This window comes from Podarcis bocagei, assembly GCF_964188305.1.
Source record: "Podarcis bocagei genome assembly, chromosome: 12".
NCBI classification, from domain to species: Eukaryota; Metazoa; Chordata; class Lepidosauria; order Squamata; family Lacertidae; genus Podarcis; species Podarcis bocagei.
In genome coordinates, this window is record NC_138137.1 from 55,034,935 (window position 1) to 55,061,882 (window position 26,948).

General features: G+C 44.4%; 2 protein-coding genes and 2 long non-coding RNA genes across 5 annotated transcripts in view; 2 read left to right on the top strand and 2 right to left on the bottom strand.

Annotated features, from left to right (window-relative positions):
• Nucleotides 1-26,948, bottom strand: part of LOC308569735 — a 394,467-nt gene that overhangs the window by 296,830 nt on the left and 70,689 nt on the right. The window lies entirely within an intron of this gene.
• Nucleotides 1-26,948, top strand: part of ZBTB47 (zinc finger and BTB domain containing 47) — a 416,665-nt gene that overhangs the window by 287,706 nt on the left and 102,011 nt on the right. The window lies entirely within an intron of this gene.
• LOC308569772 overlaps nt 2,018-26,948 on the top strand; it is a 126,942-nt gene continuing 102,011 nt past the window's right edge. The window contains exon 1 of the long non-coding RNA XR_014000837.1: nt 2,018-3,281. This is a non-coding gene — a long non-coding RNA (uncharacterized lncRNA). The remainder of the gene's footprint in view (nt 3,282-26,948) is intronic.
• Nucleotides 4,772-16,588, bottom strand: SEC22C (SEC22 homolog C, vesicle trafficking protein). 2 transcript variants are annotated; one of them, XM_081163907.1, is made up of 7 exons: nt 16,454-16,588; nt 13,096-13,305; nt 12,166-12,329; nt 10,424-10,603; nt 9,454-9,572; nt 7,805-7,870; nt 4,772-7,008 (listed from the first exon to the last, which is right to left on the bottom strand). In XM_081163907.1, exons 2-7 carry the CDS (start codon nt 13,275-13,277, stop codon nt 6,808-6,810), a joined length of 912 nt encoding a protein of 303 aa, XP_081020033.1. In that variant the 5' UTR covers nt 13,278-13,305; nt 16,454-16,588; the 3' UTR covers nt 4,772-6,807. The 2 variants fall into 2 exon arrangements, with proteins under 2 accessions (XP_081020033.1, XP_081020034.1); XM_081163908.1 differs by lacking the exon at nt 16,454-16,588 and adding an exon at nt 14,431-15,011.

Here is a 26,948-nt window from a genome sequence, read left to right on the forward strand (position 1 = left end):
GTTTAGGGAAGCTTTTAATGTTTGATGCATTATTGTATTTTAATATTGTGTTGGAAGCCGCCCAGAGTGGCTGGGGAAACCCGGCCAGATGGGCGGGGTATAAATAATAAATTATTGTTGTTGTTATCTGAAGGCAGCCCTGTTTAGGGAAGTTTTTAATGTTTGATGTTCTATTGTGCTTTTAATTCTGTTGGGAGCAGCCCAGAGTGGCTGGAGAAACCCAGCCAGATGGGCATGGTAATAATAATAATAATAATAATAATAATAATAATAATAATAATAATAATAATAATTGCATAGGGGGTATTATTATTATTATTATTATTATTATTATTATTATTATTATGGTGTTTCTTCTCTCTGCACTTCCTCCTCTGGCCACTGTCTGTGTCCAGGCACTGCAGGGAAATGTCTGCAAGGAATTCATTTATTAATCAATAAAATTTATACATCGCTTAATCGGGACCTGCTAGGGACGGGTGAGTAATAAATGTAACAGGCATCAGCAAGCATCATCATCCCCAACGTCATATTAATAGCAGAAAGACAAAGCAGAGATCAGCTGGATAATTCTCCATCCCTTCTCTGCCCTACCTTGCCCGTGTGTGGATGGCTGGTGTATCACTGCCCTCTGCTGCCCAAGAGGATATTATGCAGAAAAGAGTTTCCCCTGGTTCTTTTGCACCAAGAAGGCTGTTTATTTTAATCACATGTCACGGCTGAAGAGCTGGGGGGCAGAGAGAGTGGCTTTCCTGCCTTTTAACCCCTGCTTGTGGACAGGGTGGATAAAAAGCAATGATTTTTAATAATAATAATAATAATAATAATAATAATAATAATAATAATAATAATAATAATAATATCAATTTTTAAAATTTAAATCAGATTTTTTTAAAAAATTAAATCATTTTTTTTATTTAAATTGGATTTTTAAAATTAAATGCTTTTGGAGGGAAAATCTTTCTAAAGACAGTTTTCTATTTAAGTTACATTATAGTCCAAAGGCTATTCATCAGGAAATAAGGATTTAAGTTTTTCATGCGTGGTAAAACTCAGTCTAAGGTGTGTGGTTGTTTTTTTTTAAAAAAAAAAATCATTTAACCACATCAGTTAACAAACATGGATTCTATAATGGATGCTATAATGTTATTGTTTTAGTAAATAAATTGCTTAAATTGTTATTAAGGAAATGATTGTTTTTCTCCTTCCAATAAAGTACAGTGGTGCCTAGCAAGACGAAAAGAATCCGTTCCGTGATTCTCTTCGCCTAGCGGTTTTTTCGTCTTGCGAAGCAAGCCCATTGACGGATTAGCAGATTAGCGCTATTAGCGGCTTTTCGGATCAGCTGATAAGCGGCTTAGAAAAAGGGGGGGAAGGGGGGAAAACCCGCAGGAACTCGCAAGACATTTTCGTCTTGCGAAGCAAGCCCATAGGAGATTCGTTTTGCGAAGCACCTCCAAAACGGAAAACTCTTTCGTCTAGCGAGTTTTCCGTCTTGCGAGGCATTCGTCTTGCGGGGCACCACTGTACAGCAGAAAAGCTGTCTGCGTGTGGCGCTCCACTTCTGACGGTTGGAACACGCCCAGGTCGCTTTTATCCACAACTTCAAAAGGGAAACCTGCTCCTAATTGCTTCCTCTTCCGACATCAACCAGTGCGCCTGTTTCTCAAGCTCGAACAAGAGAAGCGACAGGAGTGTTGTACATACAGATATCTGGAAGAGCAAACCATTGAGCGCATCCAGGCATTGCTTTCTTTTTCGGAGTCAGTACCAAGAGGGAAACAGATCAAACGCACGAAGGGATTTGGACCAATTCATTCAGGATCTCATAAAGGAAAACTGGGGAGCGACGGTAGCTTAGTGGCAATATGCATGCTTTGTGTGGGAATGTTCAGGGAGGCAGAAGGGGATATATTGTTCCTTCCTAACTTGCGCTAGCAAGTTCTATAGACCTACAGATCTTTCAGGACCCTGAAGAGTTGCAAGAGGACTTAGGAAAGAGACAGGACTTACCAGTCCTATGCTGTACAAATCACAGGTCACAAGTAATTACAAAAAGGTCATTTATTCTTTGACTTTTAATTGTCCGTTTATATACATATGTACACTCATGCAAAAAAATGACTTCGACAGCGACAAAAGATCAGTCTTTTTATAATACAGTGCAAAAACATCTCCAGAAAAATGGTACCTCTTTTTCCACACGCAAAAAAAAGTATGAGGAATCTCTTTGGTTTGAAAATAAAAAGGGGATGGGAGCTTGCTTAAAATCCTAACCTGCCTGTTAATTGTACAAATTAAAATGTGGCATTAGTTGGCTGTTACTAAAACAAAACTCAAGTGTGGAATGAGGAAGCAGGAATGGGCATTGTTTACTAAAGCAGCACAAAACCATCCTATATGTGTCCTTTTCAAAATACATTCTTAACTCTGCCCCTTTTCAGGATGATTTTAAATAATCAATTTGTTGGATTGAGTTGTATACAATGCTAGCCGTACCCAATGAAATTAATGGGCACAGCTAACTTAGGTCCATTCAATTCAATGGATCTACTCTGAGTAAAACTTGGTTGGATATAATCCCGTTCATTAACGAGATACAGTAATGGCACAGCAGTAACACAGGAAAATTGTTCTAAACACTGCTGTAAAGAGCTAGCGTTCAGTAACGTGATCAACTCAACATCTGGGTTCTGCCGCTTCAGACCGTAGGTTGTGGGGCTCACAGGATAAAACATTTAATTAAGCAAAAGAAACCATCTCACGAAGTTGTTAGGAGAAGGGTTCTACTCTAGCCTTCTCCCTTACATGCTGGTTTTCCATGAGCAGGGAATTTATTTAGCATTGGGGGAATTGCCAGCCTGAAAGCCCCCACCCATAGACAAACTCAGGCACAGACCACCTCAGTGAGAACTAGGCTCATCGACTCAAAGAACTGTAGAGCTGGAAGGGGTCTCGAGGGTCATCTAGTCCAACCCCGGCCAAAGGGGGAATCTTTTTCCCCAGTGTGGGTCTCGAACCCACAACCCTGGGATTCTCATGCTCTATTGATTGAGCTATATCTCATTAATTTCCCCAATCAGCCTAGCACATGCCCTTTTTTATTTAAAAAACAAAACTCAAAATATGTGAAAACAGCGTATCAAACTTGCACTTCTTCCTTTGTTAAAAGACACAATATCAAAATAATGGTGGCCGTTATGGTCAAGAGGGTGGGGCTGTGGGCTTCGGCCTGGCAATCCTTGGCTTGCCTTGAGGTTGGTTTGAGCAGCCTGTTAAAGGTATAAAGGTAAAGGGACCCCTGACCATTAGGTCCAGTTGTGACCGACTCTGGGGTTGCGGCGCTCATCTCGCTTTATTGGCTGAGGGAGCCGGCTTACACCTTCCAGGTCATGTGGCCAGCATGATTAAGCCGCTTCTGGCAAACCAGAGCAGCGCACGGAAACGCCGTTTACCTTCCCACCGGAGCAGTACCTTTTTATCTACTTGCACTTTGACGTGCTTTCAAGCTGCTATGTTAGCAGGAGCAGGGACCGAGCAACGGGAGCTCACCCCGTGGGGATTCAAACCGCCGACCTTCTGACCGGCAAGTCCTAGGCTCTGTGGTTTAACCCACAGCGCCATGCGCGTCCCGGGCAACCTGTTACCCATCTGTAAAACCAGGAGGCACTAAGCACACTGGGCTAAGAGGCTGCAGGGAAAAGCAAGACCATAAAGCACTTTGGACTGTGTTTGTGGCTTCCCTGCAGGTTGCAGATCACCAAAATGAAAGTGGCTGACCGACAGCAGTGCCAGCTTTGAACCAGGCAAGGGGTGGAAGCACAGAACTAGCTGCGCAGTTGGTTACCCACATTGCACAAACTTCTGCCCTGCATTTGACCCTCTGGATTCCCCTATGTCCTGTGGAAATCTGTACAGGGATTGGCACTGCCGCTCAGCCTCACCAAAAACCGCCAAATACGTCGGCTTGAAAAGAAATCTTGCTGATTTCATGCGACGCTTCCATGCATGAAGTAATTACACAATTGGAGAAGGAAGCATGCGCGTGTGTGAATGCCCCACAGGTGAAAAGAAAAAGAAAAAAGCGCGTTCCTAAAAAGAGAAGTGCACTTTCTGGCATACTAGTTTTCTATGCTGAAGGGAGTTTGTGCGTTCGTTCATTCAAAAAAGCCATCCCCACCCTAATTGTTGTACCAAGAGATTTTTCTGACTCTTTGGATAATCTCTAAGCTTGCTGAGGGTCACAGGCTAAGTTTTGAAGACCTTTCCTTTTAAGAAAAAAATAATGAAAACACAGATGGAGCGCATTCCACTGATATGCTGAAATTAGAAGGGGAACAAGATGTATTTGGGATAGCAGGCAGAGGAGAGGCAATGGTTTTGGTAGTGAAGGAGAAGCAGGAGATTATGTGAGTTGCTTTTGTGACTTGAGATGGGTGTCAGCTATTAAATACACAATGAAGTCTCAGTGTGAGCTACCAGCAGATTTTAGAGAATTATTAGTTTCTTCAGTTCGCACCTCCAGCTGTCTGCAGACTAAGAAAGTTAATTCTCTTCATCCTTTCCCCCCCTCTCTCATAGTCAAGAGAGAAAATACAAAATCCTGAGTAGGGGGATGAGTCCTGCAGGATATGCAGTGAGAATGAATGTGGGAATGGTTTGCAGTCCAACAAATGACTCTAACCCCAAACTATCACAAGTAAGAGAGTGTCCTGTAAAAAATCTTAATCCGTCACCGAGAAAAACTGCATCAAAACTTTACACGACAAACTTTGTTCCAAAAGTTATCAAAAAGGGTTCACAAATGGTGTAAACGCTGGCATATTTCTACACATTAAATACCGGACTGTACAGTGCAGCAGAGGCTGAGAGGAGCACAGGTTCTAGTTACTACTTTCAAAAGTGCATGCTCTTAAATTAAACTCTGTTCACAAATCTTAAATACATCCAATGAGCTGCAATAAGAGTGTCAGGAGAGAGAGAGAACCTGCTCTAGTCTCAGTTACAGGGCAATAGCTTCCATTAATATGAATCATATATTCTTACAAAAGTTAATAAATGTGCCTGAATTGTATCAGGGCGGACCATGAAAGGGAGATTGAAAGTTCCTTCGGGAAATTTTCTGCACACGGAAAGCTGCATTAGGGAGGCTGTTGGGAGCCCCTGCCATAGAGCAAGTTGCTTTTTCTTTTTAAAAGGTGTGGGCTGCAAGACAGGAAGGCAGAGAAGCTGGAACTGAAGTCCAGGCTTGTTTCCCTTCTCTATAGACTTGTCAGAAGACTATCTCTCTCTTTTTTTAGTCTCATTTCCTTAGCCCACACGACTAGAAACATTTTCGTTTATTTAAGTGAAAGCTAGAACTCTTTAAGAATCACAACAGATGCACCAGTTGCCAGAGGCCACCCTAAACCAGTGTTGTTGCTGGCAGACAACTTGCACCCTGGCCGCTATTTAAAAGCTGTCCAGTTAAGCTGAAATGTTTTTATCAGCATGGGGAGCAAATGCCTGATCCCCATCAGCGAGACAATGCCTGGTGCCGATATCTCCCACCCGTCTGTTCTGCCAATGGACCTCTTTTTTTTTTACCCTGTTCTACCTTCAGTGCCTTTGTACAAACAACACACAGGCCAGGAAGGAAAAGTGCTGAATAGGATGTGCAAGGAACGTCCGCCTGGACGATTCGCAAAGGAAATCAACACTACTGATGGGTGGTGCATGTTGGGACCGGTAGGGCAGAAGGCAGGGAGCCCAACAGCAGGTGGCGCCAGAGCCAAGGACAGGAAGAACCAATCAACTCTATTTTAGCCCCTATCCTCCTTCCTGCCGAGTTACACAAGAGCAACACTGAGATGGAGGAGGAGGAAGCTGACACAGAGCCAGTTTCTGGACAGCTTGCGAGGAAGAAAGCAGGCAGGTGGGGCCTGGCTAAGAGCACACCAGGGCTGGTGGGGCACTGCCTATTTGCCCCAATGGACCACCTTCTACTGATAAACCTCTTATTCAGCTCTTATTCAGCTCTTTAGCCTTTTCCTCCTGTTACCTCTAATACATACAAAGCGTTTGCCCAACAACTTGTTCATTCCTATTAATCTAAATGCATGCAAACTGCATCTTACCGTTCGAGATTATATCAGATGCTACTCCCCTACTGTAGTCACAATAAGCTGCCTACCATTTAAAGCCATCTTTGCCATAAAAAAGCCACGAACCATTCTATTAGCTCTACCTGTGCCTTAAACTTGTGGGAGTCGAAAGCCTGGCCTTTGTGGTGCCGTGCGGGTATCTGACCGACTAGAACGTATTTAGGGGGGTTTTCAGCGTGAAAGCAACAATCGCCATCCCTGTACGGCTTGCCTTCTCCAGTGGGGCATGGACTGATGTTCTGGGGTTGTCTAGAGCTCTCCTGCTCTCTGCTTCCAGGACACTACAGATCAGATTATTTGTTTTATGGTTGCTGGAAACTGCAGCCTATCTTTCTCCCGGAATCCCAGAACAGGAAGGACCCAACAGGCCCTCGGCTCTGGCGAGGGCATCCAGATCATTCTCTAGGTTATGTGCGTTGATCTGAAAAGGACTGGTGCTCGAAGGACCCTGCCTTGAGTTGGACACCGTGTATGCCTGTTCCCTTGAGCTTCTATAAACCCACAACTGTGGGCTAAAACCCATTCTTCTGGGAAAGGCTGGGTGACAAAAAAAACCCCTCGCCATATTACACAAGCTGTTTTTGACCAGCATTAAACACCCCCTTTCCCAAACCAAACATTTTTTAAAAAACAACAACCAGCAGCTGGTATTCCACGATCGTTTTCATACTCCAAAGTCTGGCTGTTTCTCCACAACTTGCCGTGTCAGTATCTGATGGGAAGAAAGGGAAGCCACTCCTATGTGGAAAAGTATCTGCCAGATGTTCCTTAACCCATACAGGTAGATGTTGCATAGACAGATTGTGACGAAAAGTACAAAGACCTTTATCTTCCTGGCTGAACTGTAGAACAGGTAAAGGCAGCACTGGAAAAGGAAGAAAACCAGAGAGAAGTTTAGCGAAGTTTAGCAACCAGGCTATGAAAGGAAGGGACATAGCTTCATATGCGAGAGTTCCTAGGTCCAATCTCTGGCTTCTCCAGATAACACCAAGGTTGCAGGTTCGATCCCCATTTGGGACAGCTGTGTATTCCTGCATTGCAGGGGGGATGGACTAGTCCAGGGGTGGCCAGCTCCCAAGAGACTGTGATCTACTCACAGTTAAAAACTGGCAGTGAGCTAACCCCTTTTGGGGGGTTCAGGTCAAAGTTGTTGAGCTTTTCTTAGGGAGGGGGAAAGCCCTCTACCTACTGGACGTGCTTGGACTAGACGATCCTTAGGGTCCCTTACGACTCTATATTCTATAAAGGTAAAGGGACCCAACCATTAGGTCCAGTAGTGACCGACTCTGGGGTTGCGGCGCCCATCTTGTTCTATAGGCTGAGGGAGCCGGCGTTTTCCGCAGACAGCTTCCGGGTCATGTGGCCAGCATGACTAAGCCGCTTCTGGCGAACCAGAGCAGCGCACAGAAACACCGTTTACCTTCCTGCTGGAGCGGTACCTATTTATCTACTTGCACTTTGACGTGCTTTTGAACTGCTAGGTTGGCAGGAGCAAGGACCAAGCAACGGGAGCTCACCTTCTGATCGGCAAGTCGTAGGCTCTGTGGTTTAATCCACAGCTCCACCCGCGTCCCCTTGCCACCCGCGTCCCCTGCCCCCCGCAAGACTGCAAATCATGTCACGTCTGATTTTCGTGGGAAGAAAACAGATAATATACTTACCAACAAAAAGCAGGCTACAAAGGGCAGGAGAAACGCTATCACATTTCCAATTCCTTTGCGGTCTTCCTGTTGGAAGATGACATTTGAAGGTCAAATTAACTCAGTCGGTGCAAATAAGTCCACAAAGTTATTAGACCATAGGAGGAAAAAATACCCTCTTGCCTGCCGATCTATATCTGTGTTAAGTCATGTGCATCTAAAAGGAGGGGGCACAAAGCATTTGGAAAGCCTCCCTGACTGTGTGCAAGCCTGAATGAATTTGTTTCAAGAAGGTACACAGTGGTCTTTATTTTATTACTTCAGCACTCAAAACAGCAGAATCAGGAAGGAACTAAACTGGTATTTAACTTACAATTAAGACTGTGTACACAGTGAGTCATGCCACTGAAGAAACAAATGTAAACCAAAGTACTCATCTAGTTCAAAATTATTCCACAGCATTTTTTTAAAAAAGGAGTTTGTAAAACAATATATTTTTATAGCTCTGAACAAACAACAGTCCCATTTAGGGGGAAATGGTGTTTGCACTCACATCAAACCCATCAAAGATGTCAAGAGCTCTTCTGAGATAGAACAGTTCATCTGTTTTGCATGGAGTCAGGTTTAATTGGTTCACATTTGACCAGCTTTCAACTTGCACAGAACTTTGCAATATCTAAGTTACTCTTGCTCTGTTAAAAAGACGGAGTGGGGGCCCTCACTGGGCAAAACATGTAAAATAAGCCTAGATATTTATTTAACTCTCTTACTGGTTTCATTACTGTCTTGGACGTTGATTCCACAGATGTTTCCCAGTCGAAATTTATCAGTGGCCAATTTGTAGGTATTAAGTTATTATTTTAATCTGTATGCCGCTCTCCCACATAAATGTGCCCAAAGTGGCTAATGACACAAAAGCAAAAATTGCAAATCAACGCATCATTACAATTAAGGTCTAAATGCCCGATAATGTCATATAATGATCCAGATAAACAATACATGTTGGATGAATGGATATTATAACATTTTAAATTTATAATAAAGTAAACTATCAGAAAACTGATATTGGTGGGTTAAAATACATAAAGCAGAGTCAAATATGATAAGTGCTTCTGCTGCAATCAGATACCAACGAAAGTATAAACAGCAGCCAATGCCAAACAGCATGAGAAACAAATAAAGTGCTTACATTTTCTTTTCATAGAGGCTTAACATGCGCACAGTTCCTAGCAGGTTTATGGTGTACTAGAAAGTCTCAAAAATTGAAGTTGCTAACCTTGACATCTGATCTTAAGTAATTATATTTACAGTCACATGGCTGTTGTATAAGCAACTAATGTTCCCTTAACAAAGATCACCACATTAACCCAGCAAGGTTAAATTACATTGTGTTGTTGATGATTTTTATGATGATTATAGCCCACCCATCTGGCTGGGTTTCCCCAGCTACTCTGGGTGGCTTCCAGCAGAATATAAAAAATTATCATGTCAAACATGACTGCGGAAATCAACCCTGCTTGTGGGTTTCCATTAAGATATATATCTTGGCCGCTGTGAAAACAGGATACTGCACTAGATGAGCCACTGGCCTGATCTCGCAGGGGTCTGGACAGGTACCAAAGAAATTCCTACCTCCACCCTCCTCGTCCCCATGTCATCTCCCCAGTTACCTGAAATGAATACTCTGCAAGGTGAACGCCTCGGATGAGATTCAATGCTCCACACATAATGTTGAGAACAAGAGATAAGATTCCCAGAGCAGACACAGGTTGCATTCTGTGAGCAGGAGCTTCAGGCCAGTTCAAGAAGGAAGGGAATTAGAGAGAGTGAGACTGGTGAGCACTGCTATGTCGTTTACAGCCGTTTCTCATGTTTCTTACGTACCCTGGTGTCTGAATTAGTTCCACACAGCATCATTTGCAAAGCACTTATTCCTCTTGGGAGGAATCCTCTTGGGAGATCAAGATCTGGGTAACAATACTGATCTACCCAACAGGGTTATTTAACAAAACAAGTCACGTGAACCACTTTTAGTGTGCTTAAAGTTTCACATAAAGTTCTGATAGTACTATAAAGTAAAGGGACCCCTGACCATTAGGTCCAGTCGTGACCGACTCTGGGGCTGCGGCGCTCATCTTGCTTTATTGGCCGAGGGAGCCGGCGTAAAGCTTCCGGGTCATGTGGCCAGCATGACTAAGCCGCTTCTGGCAAACCAGAGCAGCGCACGGCAACGCCGTTTACCTTCCCACCAGAGCAGTACCTTTTTATCTACTTGCACTTTGACGTGCTTTCGAACTGCTTGGTTGACAGGAGCTGGGACCGAGCAACAGGAGCTCACCCCGTTATGGGGATTCGAACCGCCGACCTTCTGATCGGCAAATCCTAGACTCTGTGGTTTAACCCACAGCGCCACCCACGTCCCGATAGTACTATAGCATCCAAATAATATGCCACAACTATTCCAGAAGTGAATAGGATGCCTTTGCAAGCTCTTATTTGTTCTTGTATTTTTGGCTGTGACTACGGCCTATCAGCTGGAGCTATTAGTGAACTGCAGTAAAGTTAAATAGCAAGTAAATGTAGCCAACCAGCTCCTGAGTATGGCTGACAAAGAATCCACCTTTGCGGACTGCGACTCACCAGATTCCATGTGGAGCTCCGTGTGGCCGTTCACAATCCCATTCCTCAGCTCCGCATCTTCCAACTTCACAAGTGCAGGAGGCCGCAAGAGGAGCTCTTCTTGGATCTTTTCCAAGTTGAACTTCGTCTGTGCGCAGTTTGTGTAATTGAAACGGCCTTTGACTTTTTGAATGACATTGTCTGCATCAGAGAAGCAAGAAAGTAATCACTGAAAGTAAGAAAATTGCCATGGGGCTGGATGCAGAGGAGTGGCAGGAGGTACACGCTGGGGAAACACCCCCCCCCCAAGAGAAGAAGGCTCAGAGCAAGGGAAGAGGTGGTGGGATGAAGAGGGAGCAGACTGAGAGGAGGTGGTTTCAGGAGCTGAAGAGGTAACAGGGTTTAGTGAGCAGAGAGAGTCTGCGGTAGAAAGCAGCCCAGAATCAGAGGCAGAAGCGGAGGCTGGAGTAGGGCGGGCAAGAGGCAAAAATCAGGCAGGTTGCTGAAAAAGCCAAGCCCCCTCCTGTTGCAACCAGCTCTCCTCCCCGCTGGTCTCCCAGAACCAGAAGAGGTGTGAAGAGGACAGAGCAAAAGGCAAGGCGACAAAGTCTCAGATTGCTTGGGAAGGACTCGGGGTTGGAGGAGACTTAGGGAACGGTGGGAAGGCAGGACCTTCTGTCCTCACAACTGCCTCATTGGGGCAAGATCTACCAGAAAGCGTTGCTGTGCTCACTAGGCCTGGCCTCCTGAGCTGTTTTGTTTCTTTGGATAAAGAGTTAACTTTACTGATGCCACGTGAGTCACACCTGACCTGCTCCTGACAAAATGCATGCAAATATGCTCCCTTGGTGAAACATATGCAGCCCGTGGAACTAAACTTTTCCAAGTGCCGGATTTGTACAGAATTGGCATTTGGCACAGAATAGATGCAGCCTGGTCAAATGTGCCACAGCTTCCACTTGCACTTGTCCGCTTGCAAGAGAAAACAATAAGGAATGCACCTTCCCAGGGGCTGGCTGGGGGGAGAAGCACTGACCGCCTGATACTACCATAGGGCTACTGGAAGTACACAAGTACATCCATCAGAAATCACTGGGAGAGGGTCTTGTTTGCCTGGTGGCAATGACCTACTTCCACCATTGGAGGCAGTAGGCCTCTGAATACTCATTCCTAGGAATCACAAGTGGGGAGAGAGCGCAGTTGCACTCAGGTCCTGCTTGCAGGCTTCCCACGGGCATTTGGTTAACCACTGTGAGAACAGGATGGCAGACTAGGTAGGCCACTGGCCAGAAACAGCAGGGACCTTCTTATGTTATTATGCAGAGGAGAAGGACACACAAGGAGTTTCTACAAAATTAGGAACTGCTGCTTTCACTGAACAAGTAGCTCATCTGAAGCAAATGGTCCTCATCCATAACCTAACTTGGATGGGCTTAAGTCCTTGGATACTCCAGCACCACATATGTGGGCAAAATGTTCAACGCCTTCTACTTCTTTTACCATCAGCAGTCTCCAAGGGCAACCCCAAATAAGTATCACAAATAAAGAGATTATTTCACTGTTTGGGCAGGATGGTTATCGCTATGCTTCCTCTCTGGCAGATACCATCAGTTGAGGTTAGGGCCATTAAGATATATCAGCTAGTATAAGGCAGAATGTTAGCCGGGCTTCTTGATTTATTTGAAATGCGATGCTTGCTACTGATTCCTGAAGAGGAGGAGGAGGAGGAAGAAGAAGAGAGACAAGGCAAGCATGGTACGCACCAAATTCTAGAAAAGCATACGGTCTGGAAGCCAGGCCCACACTGGTGGCATCATAGGTAGTGGCAAACTCCCACTGGAGCTCTTCCAGAAAGCAGAACGCCATGGCAGCTGGGAAACTGCTGGTGCAAATCCCCATGCAGGCCACGTCTCCAGAAGAATGAAAGCTGAGAAGTAGAAAAATCCAGGATTCACTACAAGCACAAACTTAAATAAGGGACCAGAGCAACAAAAAACAAACACCCAATAGCTGTAGTCACAGCTCTGCACCTAGAATCCCAGCACTGTAGGAGATGGGTTTGTTTGCTGTTCAAGCACAGAACTGCATCCCTTGCCTGAAACAGACAGACTGGGAGCCTTACACTTCCACTGTTTTTAAAGAATATCTCTCAATGTGCAGGGGGTAGGCTGCTGCCCAGAGTTGTAAAAACACTACCCTTTGCTGAGCTTGCTGGTATCAGAGACCACAGCTATGGATGAGTGCTTAACTTGCATGTTATCAGGAAGTAACCTTGGACAAAGCAGAAAGAGGTTACAGAGAGGCTTGGCCAGACGCCCTACTTGACTTTAGCACCCCTCATTTTTGGAATAGGAAAAATCCAATATGCTCTATGAGTCTTACATGTCATCTAAGAGGCATCAACCATGGCATGTTCATTCACTTTAAAAAACCTGTTTGTTTATTCAGGCTTTCCCTAGTGGCTGTAGGTTGTTGTTTTGTTTTGTTTTTCAGATTGTGACACTATGCATCTCTTAAATTTTAGCTGGGATTTTACCACCATACCTTTTCTAGTAACTGTAGATATATATTTTAATGAAGCAGAGTACAAACACATAAATAAAATGTTACTATCAAGGGAACATACATGAAGGTACCCATCAAGGCAATTTCAGGGAAAACCTACATCTCTGCCAAGCTGAAACATGACTTACTGTATACTGAGGTCACGTTCTTTGGCTGTCCCACGCTCTGGAAACTGTGTCAGAAGGGATGACAAGGTCTTGAGCCTCTTCCTGCATTCCAAGAAGTCCTGGTCTAGGTGGAAGTCCGTGGAGGCAGAGAGTGGAAGTCCATCCCTCACCCGAACCACGCAGGCAAAGAGGATCATGGACATCCTCCACAGGAGAACTCATGGGGGCAACCTGGAAATAAGTATTTCATTTACTCAATGTATTCATTTGCTCCTCTTTGAGCAAAACCTCCCACCGAGGCTAATACGGTTTAAAATGAAGAGTTACAATACATACACACACAACACACACACACACAATATATATAGCAGCATAAAACAGCAGCAGCAATGTGTTGCTGTTTTCCCCCAAGCCTGACTAAAAGTGGAACTGTCTCTCTCAGGAGGTTGTGAACTCTTTTTCCTTGGAGGTTTTTAAGCAGAGGTTGGATGGCCATCTGTCATGGATGCTTTAGCTGAGATTCCTGCTTTGCAGGGGGTTGGACTAGATGACCCTTGGGTCCCTTCCAACTCTACAATTCTATGATTCTACGGAAAGCAATGCAGAGCTCCACACTGGAGAACCACGCATGGCTCCTTGGACTATAAGAGTAACAATAGATAAAATAACTAATGGATTTTTGAATGCCACACAGCAGCAAAAAGACATCACCAAGCTGTGGAGAGCATTCCAGAGTCCGTGTAATGCAACTGAAAAGGGGGGTTTTAAGTAAGCAGAGGGATTCAGTGAAGGACCCGTGAATATATTCTATTTAGCTACTTTTACACATCAAATTTAAGAAAATATATCGAAAAGGAAAGAAAGTTCGGTGACAATAAGCGTGGTGCGCTCACACTGAAAAATAAAAAAAAAGAAGTGTCTTTTCTGAAAGTGCAACAGGGGTGGGTTTGAGTTTGTTTTTAAATTCAAATAGGCTGTCATTTCAATTGAGAATAATATTCTGTTGGGAGCCGCCCAGAATGGCTGGAACAACCCAGTCAGATGGGTAGAATACAAATAATAAAAGTATTATTTACTATTATTATTATTATTATTATCATCAGCATCAGCATCAGAACTATCTACTCCTCTCTGCAAGTGCCCTAAGGCTAAAGAACACAAGCAGCACTGTCAGTGGGTTGGGTTTCTCATATTTTGTAATAAAAAAAGGAAAAGAAAAATAAACCACATTACTTAACCACACACCACAGTCTATAGAACAGAAGCATAACTGTCTAATCTTAAAAGATAAATAATCCACCACGTTGCACAAGACTTCAGCCAGGTTCCAAAGGATAATTCCAACTATGAACTTGCCTCAATGAATCTCAGTTGTCTGCAGCGCTGTATTCAGGTTGAACAGGCCGTTCCTAACAACTTAACATGTTAATGTTCTGTTTAGAGCTTGATAAGCTCTTTAATCCTGCAAACGTTGAAAAGCTCTTTAATCCCAGCAGGTTCATATATATCCAGTTCTAAATGGGCACCAAATGCATTGTTATGAATACCAGGGCATACAGGTAGCACTAAACTAACTCATTGCTTGCCCGCCCTTTCCTTCCAAACATCAGCAGTTCTGCAGCAACAGAATCGCTCCTCAAACTGGATTTCTACACACACTTTATTCAGAACAAGCTGAGCTACACCTTAAACCAATACATTTTCCCCCCATTTTAAGCCACTCTTTCCCCACCTACAGTTCAAAACTATCTAAATACCCTTTCCATAGCTTTGCCTTGATACTGTAAACCAACCCATGAGCTACTGAAAGTAATGGGGCCCTTTATATACCCAGCTGTCCTTTTTCAAAAACGAATTGTCATTGTTTTTTGTGTTGAGTATATCTGGTAATTTGCGGACCTGATAGGTATCGAAAGCCATTTGCACATAACAAAATATGTATTTTATCAAAGTAATTGTTGAACTGAAATACAATTGAGAAGTTTATCTTATAGTTTGGAAATGTACATTCAGGTGTGTTTTTTCCTTTAATTTTTTGGGGGGGCCCCCAAGAGAGTGGGGCCCTAAGCTGTAGCTTGTTTAACATAAATCCGGCACTGCATTTGCTACACGTGCAGAGTGTGTGTGTGAGGGATTTATTCATGCAATTTGTTTCACAACCTTCACCCAGGGCCGGATTTAGGTTTGAGGAGGCCCTACAGAGCCTAGGACTTGCTGATCAGAAGGTCAGCTGTTTGAATCCCCACGACGGGCGAGCTCCCGTTGCTGGGTCCTTGCTCCTGCCAACCTAGCAGTACAAAAGCACACCAGTGCAAGTAGATAAATAGGTACCGCTCTGGCAGGAAGGTAAACGGCGTTTCCATGTGCTGCTCTGGTTCGCCAGAAGCGGCTTAGTCATGCTGGCCACATCACCCGGAAGTTGTACGCCGGCTCCGTCAGCCAGTAAAGCAAGATGTGCGCTGCAACCCCAGAGTCGGTCACGACTGGACCTATTGGTCAGGGGTCCCTTTACCTTTACGCTACTGAAGGTAATGGGACCCTTTCTAAGTGATATTTTAGGGAGCAGGCTAGCAGGCAGGGCCCATGACTTACATCATAGGAGCCTACACAACACAAAACACTGCTGCTGTATGTAGGTTTTATTTTATTTGTTTTTCATCTTATATTTTGGAAATGTACATCCAGGTTATTTTTCCTTTAATTTATTTATTTATTTTTTATTTTTTTTGGTGTGAGGAGGTCAAGAAACTAGTGAATGAGGTATAAGATACGAGAATACAATTTTTTTTTTCCTGCTTTCTCTTTTGGTGTTTTTTCTTCTCTTTTCCTATTCGGTTAACTGTTTGTGTACTTCTATGTGTTTTGTTTTGCATTTTCCTATTTTTGTAGCTTTTTTCGGTTTTTGTATTTCATGTTTAAATTTTGGAAGTTTTTGATCGTTTAATAAATATTATTTAAAAAAATAATAATTTTTTTTGGGGGGGCAAGAGAATGGGGCCCTAAGCTATAGCTTGTTCATCATAAATCCGGCACTGCATTTGCTACACGTGCAGAGAGTGTGTGTGTGTGTGTGTGTGAGGGATTTGTTTCACGCCTTTCACCCCCAGGAGTGGCGCACGCGGCCCCTCCTTTCTCCCATTCAGCCTCACAACAGCCCCGCGAGGTAGGCTTCGCGGGGAGAGAGCGCCACCCGGAGAACTCTGTGGCCCAGAATTGCGCCCATTCCCCCTTGAGTCCCAGCCAGGTCCCCCTCTCTCCTCCGCTTGCCGCGCCCCCTTCCGACGGTCACCCCCGGCGCGTGACCAACGCGCTTCCTTCAGCCAACGGCCCCATTCCCCGAGGCCTCCCTCCCCTGACCCTCTCGGGGCTCCCGCCTCACCTCGCCCTCTCCCCTCGGGGCCTCGCCGTCACAGCGGCCGCGCAGGCAGCGGAGGAAGCGGCGTCCACCACAACAAACGCGCCCGGCCCGTCCATTTCCGGCTACAGAGATGGAGGCGGCCGGAGCGGATCGCCATAGAGGCGCCGGCGGGAGAGCGTCGCGCGGCGGAGGCGGCGGCAGCCTCCCGTTGCAAAGTCCCGCGTGCCCTAAGAGGTAGAAGCCAAATACGCCACCTGCACTTCCGGTTGTGAGTCGAGGACCCTCCACCCGCATAGGTTTATAATAAGACACACAAAGACGTTGTTTTAGGTTAATGGGCGAAATTAGGCCACAACTTTTATTGGTTACAGCATGTGAGTTGTATTGGTTTAGGCCGCGGCAGCGGCCGCCTCCCGTTGCAAGTCCCGCGTGCCCTAAGAGAGTAGAAGCCAAATTCGCAACCTGAACTTCCGGTTGCGAAACGGAGGGGCGGCTCCGTGCGAAGAGTCCCTGCGTAGACAGAGGAACGGCGCCTCTCCATTTGTAGTCCAACATGTGGACTACAACTCCCATCAGCCTTGGCCGTTGGCCGTACTTGTTGGGGCTGAAGTGTCATCGAATCATAACACTGTAGGGTTGGGAGGCATCCCGAGGGTCATCTAGGCAAACTCCGGCCCTCCAGATGTTTGGGACTACAATTCCCATCACCCCGACCACTGGTCCTATTAGCTAGGGATGATGGGAATTGTATTCCCAAACATCTGGAGGGCTGGAGTTTGCCTATGCCTGATCTAGCCCAATCCCCTGATGCTCCAATTCTTGGCAATCTCTCTGATGGAAAACAGCAAAATCCATAGCCGGGCGGCGCCATTACGAAAGGCCGCTAGCTATTTTGTGGCATTTTGGTCGGACCTCATAAAGGCCATGCGTCGCTGAGGATTTTGTCCTTGTCCTTCCTCTCCTGCGCTTATGAATCAAGCTTTGTTTCCTATGGGCAAATGGAAAGGCCAGGGCTGTAAGCAAGGCTGCACATTTTGGACAGCGCCCAAGAAATGAAAAAGCCAGGATCAAAGGGGAACGGGCCAAGACCATTGCAAGGGTTCAGATACTCTCATCCCCTCCAATATTTCTCTGATGAAAACTGAGACATCCTAAGGAAAACTGGGACATTGCGATATCAGATCAAAAACCAGGATGGCTTCTCTAGGGTCACCATCATTTCTGGAGCTGATCTCTGCTCCTCCCAGTATTTCCCAGTGGTCACCATGGACACCTGGTGGTACTGGAAAGGAGGAACAATCCAGGGCCTGGGAGTGAAGATCCAACTGAGGAGAACTCCAGAGAGGCAACCACCCACCCACCCATCTTAACTGCAACACAGAATAAATAAATAGCATACTTGAAACCAAAGTTCCTTAATATCATCATGTCAGGGTAGCAATATTAACTAGGGTTTCACATACTGTGGTAGAAAGACCTGCTGCAAGAGTCAGGCTTCTTATGGAATAAGGACAAAGTGAAAACAAAGGTATCAAACCCTCAGCGTAGTCGGCTCAAATTTTGTTATATTGTGTGATCAGGTGCAGAAATCTACTAAAATTGTTGGGGAGTCATGGAATCAAATGGCTTTGTTTAATTTTTGTGGGTTAAACACCAGATGAAACGTGAAACATTCTAGTGGAGAGATGCCAAAAATTAAGACTTCTCTGGCTATCCCATGTTTGTGAAGTGCCCCATGTATAAGGATGTTCATAGCAGGTTTCTGGTCTAAACATCTGTCAAAATTAGGGCACTAAATGGGGTATTTGGAATTACCTCATTTTTTGCTCTATAAGACTCACTTTTTCCCTCCTAAAAAGTAAGGGGAAATGTGTGTGCATCTTATGGAGCGAATGCAGGCTGCACAGCTATCACAGAAGCCAGAACAGCAAGAGGGATCACTGCGTTCACTGTGCAGCGATCCCTCTTGCTGTTCTGGCTTCTGAGAGTTAGAATATTTTTTTTCTTGTTTTCCTCTTCCAAAAACTAGGTGCGTCTTATGGTCTGGTGCGTCTTGTAGAGCAAAAAATACGGTAGATCTTGCCCTTAAAAAAACAAACCCATTGCCACTGTCTTTCTTACGTTGAGCAGTTGCAAAGCAGTACTGCCAAGCTGGCAGGGCTGATGGGAGTTGATGTCCGAAACATCTGGAGAGCACCAGGTTGGTGAAATCTGAAATGATGCAATGCCACATATACTTCTTAAGCCAGCTTCTGCCTTTTTTATCTCTATAAAACAAAGCAGTGATTAAAAGGGAAAGGCAATGACCTTGGCTGCCTAAGCCTTTTGAGAGTCTCCTGTAGCGCATAGTTAACACATATAAAAGCATTCATTGGGAACAGTATTTCTTTGTCTCTCTCTTTTTCCTGGATTTCTCTTGGCTTCCACCAAGTGTCACTCTATATGACAGTAATCCTCCTCCATCTGCAGTCAGAACAACAATAACAATACTTAACATTTATTTAGCTTATCTGAAATGTTCAAAGTGCTTCTCATCCGTTATCTCTTAATGGATCCACCTGCAGCAAAGTACTCAAGCTCGCTTTGCAAAACAGAAGGCCAATGCTTTTCCTTGCAGTGAGGCACTACACTGAGTTGCTTTCTTATAAGTGATTCCTTTTCTGCTTTTGTTGTTGTTGTTTAGTCATTTAGTCCTGTCCGACTCTTCGTGACCCCATGGACCAGAGCACGCCAGGCACTCCTGTCTTCCACTGCCTCCCGCAGTTTGGTCAGACTCATGTTTGTAGCTTTGAGAACACTGTCCAACCACCTCATCCTCTGTCGTCCCCTTCTCCTTGTGCCCTCCATCTTCCCCAACATCCGGGTCTTTTCCAGGGAGTCTTCTCTTCTGATGAGGTGGCCAATGTATTGGAGCCTCAGCTTCACGATCTGTCCTTCCAGTGAGCACTCAGGGCTCATTTCCTTCAGAATGGAGAGGTTTGATCTTCTTCCAGTCCATGGGACTTTCAAGAGTCTCATCCAGCACCATAATTCAAAAGCATCCATTCTTCGGCGATCAGCCTTCTTTATGGTCCAGCTCTTACTTCCATACATCACTACTGGGAAAACCATGGCTTTAACTATACGGACCTTTGTTGGCAAGGTGATGTCTCTGCCTTTTAAGATGCTGTCTAATCCTTCTCCCAACCAGATCTTGGTTGAAATGTCCATGTTCTCTTCTTCAAGAGGTTTAGAGGAATACCCCACTCATGTTGGATGGTACAGCATAGGATAGTCCAGCTTCTAACATTCATAATATTTTTTAAAAATGATATGCAATTTTTACAATGTGGTGCCCTCCAGATGTTGTTTGATTCTAACTTCCATAATCCTTTACTATTGGTGATGCTGGCTGAGGTTGATGGGAGTTGTAGTTGGCTACCTGTTTAACAAGGTAGACTCACAAAATACTGCAAGCATTTGTGTGTGTGTGTGCATGCGCTAGTTGCATTGATTCTATGAAACAATACCAGTCACAGTTCTGCAGAGGCCTGTGATACTCATGAAAACATTGTCCAGTGTCCACACAACAGTAGAAGTTCCAGTAAGGGGAAAGAATGTATTTCCTGATTGCAAAAAAAATACTCATTATGTAGCACCCTGCTTGTGGTTAACGCTTAGCTGGAATGAAATATTCAACGCAGCAACAGAGAAATTAAAATAATAATTTATTTGTCAGACAAATAAATAAGAGGCACAGTGGTATATGGTTACCAAGCTCTGGCCTGCCTCCTGCCATTATGGCCAGCCCTTATATTTCCTTAATCCACCCCCCTTTGCTCCTCCTGTGGCTGCCTCTGTTCAATCAGCCTGCTTGAATTTCCTATTGGCTGATTGCTATAACCAATTTTTAAGATACACCCATATCCTTCTGTCCTTATATGGCAGACAAAGAGCTATATATTGTTACATCTATAAATGACAAATAAGTAGTAATATATCTTACATGTGTCTCAACAAGGAATCTTAATTACCAGCTCACCTCTTGCCCTCCTTGCCCTCCAAAACAGATGGTTAATAATTTTAAAATTTTATCTTGAACAGATGTCAGAGACCTTGGGTTCACATAAACATTGAAAGATCTCCTTCATTTGAAGGTCTTTAAACAAATGTCTGACAGCCATTTGTCATTAGTGCTCGATTGGCGTCTCTTGTCTGACAGGGGGCTAGGCTGGCTGACTTAATTTCAAAATACAACTCTTACAACTATATGAAATAAGAATCTAGCATTTGTTAAATCCTTTGCATAATTACATTTAAGCCAGCATATTTAAACTTCCTCAAAGTAAAAAGGAAGGAACTCAGTAAAAAACAGTTTTTAAAGAAGCCTCTTTTAGTTTACACCTCCCCCTTTCACCCTCCTTTCCAGCCTCAAAATAAAATAGGAAGAAGCTTCTTTTTCCCCAGCCAAGCCAGTTGCCTTTGTTTTCCATGTGCCCTTGGCCTTTTGTCCTGTGGCTCAAGTTTAAGGCACATGGTTTTATTTTACTGTTTACCTACCACTTTTACAACTTAGTTGTACTCTACAGCATGCAAGGTCAGTGACCTGCTTCTCAGCCTTTTTATGACCGCAATAAACCAATAAACCAAAGGGGCCCTCTTTAAGATGAGCACATCTGCCGATGCACTCACTGTCTGGCATGAGAGATGCTGCCTGGCATGAGAGATACAGATATTTTAAAATATATTTTAAGCTCATTTTAAGAATACAGGTATCTGATCAAAATATAAGCCTTGATTAAAAATGCAGTCTATATTCAGATGCCATATTCCCCCCTTTCAAGCTCAAGGACCTTGCTACCAAGCGTCCTTGATAGCTTGATCTTCCTGAGTTAAAGCTCTGTATAGGGCCATGATATGAGGTAGAGTTTCATTCGAAATCATCTTGCTAATTGTACTTCTAAAACATGAAATGATACATGGCATCATACATAAAACCATCACTACTACTGTCAAGAAAAACAAGCAAGACATGTGGCCAACACACGGATTGCCTCACCATTATCTGAAATGTTAAAGCAACAGGCATTCCCTGTCAAGTTCAAGACTCCACACAGGCCTCCCTGCCTGGCAAGTACATAATCCATTCCCATTTTCAGCTGCAAAATGGGGCTCTACTTTCATCCAACTGTTGTGCAATAAGTCTCAAACTCTGGGCCGTTACATTGGTTACAAGTTCCACTACTGCTTGCAATCGAATTATTCTGTTTAGATTATAAATAGGATCCCGTGCCCCTTGTATGAGCTCACCAGGATTCCAGGAGGCAGGATCATAATAGGCTATAATGCGCTCTGGTGGCCAATCATCAGTACCGCTCCAACTTTGGGTACTTCCTCCTGCTATATGAGAAATATCAGCGTTTCTTCGTGTACGCTTGGCCAAATTAGTGGGCATAATCCACATTGGTGGTAATACCCATCCCAGGAAACAAGTCCCACTCCATTTGGAAGGGAGTTTCTTGTATGCCCATTCTCCACATATCCACCACAACCATCGGGTCTGAGGGTTTTGGTATGTGGAGTACAGAAGGCGAAATAGCAAAAGAGGTAGAGAGTTCACAGTGCAGTATGTTAGATTGCCTTTCTCTGTCACAGTTATGTTCCATACCACTTTCCATGCATGAATAAAAGGGGTTGCACAGGGCAAGGTATTCCGAGTTCGATAGGTAGTACCGTTTGCCCAGGTATGACTATTCTTAATATAATCCCAAGTATAGTGACAATGAGAAGAGCCTATCATGGTAGAATCAGCTGCATCTGATGATTTATGTACACAGAATTCCCCTTGTACAGGTATAACTCGTAATGTTTAGTTGAGTTCCATCCGGGGAAATTCTGTACTTCTGTTTGGTGTGGCATTTCGCTTACCATACCAATGGCATTTAATGGTATCGGTAATAAGGGCATACCTCCCTCTGAATCATCTGGCCCAAGAGAGCAAACAAGGCAATTGGTCCTATTTGCAACATTGCCTACCATTTCAGCTAAACCTACCCACATATTGTGGTCATAGCGGAATCCATATTTAGCAAATTTGGTCAGATTCAAGGACCCTTCCTCTTCTCAAGGGATCAGGATTAATAATAAAATCATGTTGATGTCTAGCATATGCATTCCTTCCACAAAAGATTACCTTATTGTGATAGCATAAATATTAGTCCCAATATAATTCCCCCAGTGACAGGAATGGGGAACCACCAAGACCAAAACATATATCCCAAGGATCCCCAATGTGTAATATCCCTGATAATTGTTCCACAAGGGGGCAGTCAATCAATTGTATAAGAGAATCTTCCCGCTCACAGTCTCTGGTTCAGACGCTCCTCAAGCTTCAGGCGTGCGCAGGTCAGCCAGCTTCCAAGTTGTGGCTGCAGCAGGCCGGTCGTCTAATGTTGCCCGTGACCTAGCCCGTTCCCCGTAGGGCTAGATACAGGGGTTTTTGGAGAGAGTCAGTTTAAGAGGATTAGAGGGGTCACCTTTGCACGTCCAACTGCCTTCGGACTTCTTCAAACGGGAGTGATGAATCCAGGGGGGTCACCTCAGCTACCTTCACCGCTGTTGGAGTAGAGAGCAAGACGGTGTAAGGTCCACGCCACTTAGGTGCAAGTGGATCACGTTTCCACTCTTTCACCCATATGCTATGCCAGCCTGAAGCTGATGAATCGGCACGGCAATGCTGCACGGCGTGCGCTCGAGGGCCCACCTGTTAAGATAAAAAACAAACAAACACGGGAGAGAGACAAAAACACGGGAGAGAGATTGCACTTGTCCCTGTGTCGCATGGTCTCCTATTTGTTTGAGGTCAGTTGGAATATCCTGAACAAAGGAGGGCGGCCTCCCATACAGGAGCTCAAAAGGTGACAACTTAAGTCTTTTTGTGGGTGTGCACCGAACACGAAACAGTGTTATGGGTAACACGTCTACCCTCCTGAGGCTTTAGACATATTAGTGGGCTTCTGGCATGCCCTGCAGATACCTTGCACAAGCGTCTGGCGATAGGTGGTAAGCCTGGCCAGGTGAATTGCATTGTTTGGATCCCAATTAGGATCTTCCAAGGGAAAGTTTTCCTGGAGATGACGATCAATATTATAAATATTTCCCACTCTGGCCTGCTCACGCAAATATATCTGTGCCTTTTCAATTATGTCTCTCCTTTCCTCAGTGGTGAAGAGAGTATTCAGGAGCTGGCGACAATCTGTCCAAGTAGGACTATGAGTATTTACTATTGAAGTCACCAAGTCCATCATAGCCTGAGGTTTTTTTCTGCGGAAGATGGGGTGTTTTCCAATTCATCAGATCCGTAGTTGTGAATGGAATGTACTGGAGGATCGAAGTTCGAGGTGGCCGTGGTCTGGGTTGCCCATTAACCAGCACAGGCTCCTCAAGTGCATCAAATACTCTTCTGAGAGGGGCTACTACGTGATCTTTCTCTTCGCTCTACTCTAGGGGCCTCAAATCATAGGGGATGGTATTTGTCCCAAGGCGTTCTTTTAGCAGCTTTATACGCCTGGCTGTATTGCTTGCTGACCGATAAAGGTCTCCCTGTAACTTCTGTAATAATTCTCTAGGACTTGGATGTACAGGGGTTTGGGGTGGGCAATTAGTTGTTCCACTAAAGGAGACTGTAGATGGAGTTCTACTGGGACTCACAGGTGGAATAACCACTTCTGCTTGGGCTTCATTATAGAACTCCAATGCCTCCTGAAGATATTTTTCATAATCTATCAAGGAATCAAGTTCTGTGACTCCACCCCCATTATTCATTCCACTTTCTTGCCTTGGGGTTACAACTGGTGGAGTGTTTGGATTTATTTGGCAAGATTCCTTTCCTAGCTTTGGCTTTTACAGCCAATAATTTGCATCGTTGGACTTTGCATTCCCTTATCCATGGAGGATTTTTATTTAATGTGCTCAGCCAAGAATCTATATATGAAAATTGTTCTGGGCACCCTTCAGTTTCTTTGGCGATGTTAGACCAAAGTTTGCTTACTAAATTTATATCAAAGGTTCCTTGAGATGGCCATTTAGTATTTTGCTTCGGCCATTCTAGTTCACATAACGTTTTCAGGCGCTCTGGCGTCATTTTGACTCCATATGCCCCTGAGAAGGCTTTCTTAAAATTATTTAACATACATTCAAAAGGTGTACTTCCCCCCTTTGAACCCCCAACTCCCATTGTATGGCCCTGTGAAGTATCCACTCAGTCACTCACACACACACCTTACTGGTAAACGAAGTAGTACTCACTCCACACTTAGGTCAGCTACACATTGTACTTTCTCACACATGCAATGCGCCAGATACTTCACCACACACTACCTCCCATTCTTCCCTTTTCCCCCACCAGACCACCATCTGATATACCCAGCCACCTAGCGTACTCAGTTCCCCTTTACTGAGACGCAGAAGTTTGATCAGGACTTCTCTTCCTCCCAATTAATTGGAGGGCCAAAACCCCTTAGTGCACTTACCCTTAGCTGGTTCCCTGTTTATTTCTCTGGTCCCCCCCGGTCCGTCGCCGTCGGTGGGCAGGGTATCAGACAGACGAGACTGCTGCGTTCCCCTGGAAAAAATTTTCCAGTGCGCGCTTGGGTAGGCAATCAGTTGTCCTCTCTCTTGTACCCCGTCCAGTGAGGCGAAGGCGCTGCGTTCCAGCAGACCACTTATCCGAGTCGCAGGCACCATAAAATGTAGCACCCTGCTTGTGGTTAACGCTTAGCTGGAATGAAATATTCAACGCAGCAACAGAGAAATTAAAATAATAATTTATTTGTCAGACAAATAAATAAGAGGCACAGTGGTATATGGTTACCAAGCTCTGGCCTGCCTCCTGCCATTATGGCCAGCCCTTATATTTCCTTAATCCACCCCCCTTTGCTCCTCCTGTGGCTGCCTCTGTTCAATCAGCCTGCTTGAATTTCCTATTGGCTGATTGCTATAACCAATTTTTAAGATACACCCATATCCTTCTGTCCTTATATGGCAGACAAAGAGCTATATATTGTTACATCTATAAATGACAAATAAGTAGTAATATATCTTACATGTGTCTCAACAAGGAATCTTAATTACCAGCTCACCTCTTGCCCTCCAAAACAGATGGTTAATAATTTTAAAATTTTATCTTGAACAGATGTCAGAGACCTTGGGTTCACATAAACATTGAAAGATCTCCTTCATTTGAAGGTCTTTAAACAAATGTCTGACAGCCATTTGTCATTAGTGCTCGATTGGCGTCTCTTGTCTGACAGGGGGCTAGGCTGGCTGACTTAATTTCAAAATACAACTCTTACAACTATATGAAATAAGAATCTAGCATTTGTTAAATCCTTTGCATAATTACATTTAAGCCAGCATATTTAAACTTCCTCAAAGTAAAAAGGAAGGAACTCAGTAAAAAACAGTTTTTAAAGAAGCCTCTTTTAGTTTACACCTCCCCCTTTCACCCTCCTTTCCAGCCTCAAAATAAAATAGGAAGAAGCTTCTTTTTCCCCAGCCAAGCCAGTTGCCTTTGTTTTCCATGTGCCCTTGGCCTTTTGTCCTGTGGCTCAAGTTTAAGGCACATGGTTTTATTTTACTGTTTACCTACCACTTTTACAACTTAGTTGTACTCTACAGCATGCAAGGTCAGTGACCTGCTTCTCAGCCTTTTTATGACCGCAATAAACCAATAAACCAAAGGGGCCCTCTTTAAGATGAGCACATCTGCCGATGCACTCACTGTCTGGCATGAGAGATGCTGCCTGGCATGAGAGATACAGATATTTTAAAATATATTTTAAGCTCATTTTAAGAATACAGGTATCTGATCAAAATATAAGCCTTGATTAAAAATGCAGTCTATATTCAGATGCCATAATTATGGTTTGAGTTGCAAGCCTTTCTTCCAAAAAGAGACACAATCTCGAATGAAGTCATCTGGCAGTGCCAGCATCACTGGAGGGCAATGCGTTCTGCTGCTACTGCAGAAGCAGAATAAAAAATATGGGAAGGTCTTGGCCATTTGGGGTGCGTGTTGGGGGCCAACTAGCTACAATGGGTTTGGGGCCCCCGGAATTCTGGCACCAGTCAGGCTGGATCCCCTGCAACAAACTGCAGAGTTGCACAGAAGGCCAGTAACCAAGTAGTGGCAGTGCAGTTTGTCAGAAAAAAAACACAATTTTCTGAAAAAGCCCTGCCACTTTACTTTCACCCTCCCTATTCGTCAGCAATGCACAACAGTCACCTGGTGTCTGGATTTGTACCAATGTAAATCCTTGAGATGAATGGTTTAGTTTCCGTTTCCACTGAGTTGCCATTTCCCCAGGCTATTAGTGTCCTTTTGAGATTACAAAACTCTCAAGAGATGGCAAGGAAATGTTTTAAGTCCTCTTCACCTTTTCAAGATATCTTTAAGAGATGCCTGGAGGCTTTTTGCTCTGACCTGTCTGTTTCACAGCACTGAGCTTCATAATCAAATTAAGATAAGATGTGCTTC

Excerpts from the sequence above, each read along its gene's own strand:
- SEC22C (XM_081163907.1), bottom strand. The coding sequence starts at position 13,277 with ATGTCCATGATCCTCTTTGCCTGCGTGGTTCGGGTGAGGGATGGACTT. Across the intron at positions 10,604-12,165 it reads GTATGCTTTTCTAGAATTTG|ACAATGTCATTCAAAAAGTC; the intron begins GTGCGTACCATG and ends TCTCTGATGCAG. Across the intron at positions 7,871-9,453 it reads TTGCAGAGTATTCATTTCAG|GAAGACCGCAAAGGAATTGG; the intron begins GTAACTGGGGAG and ends ATCTTCCAACAG.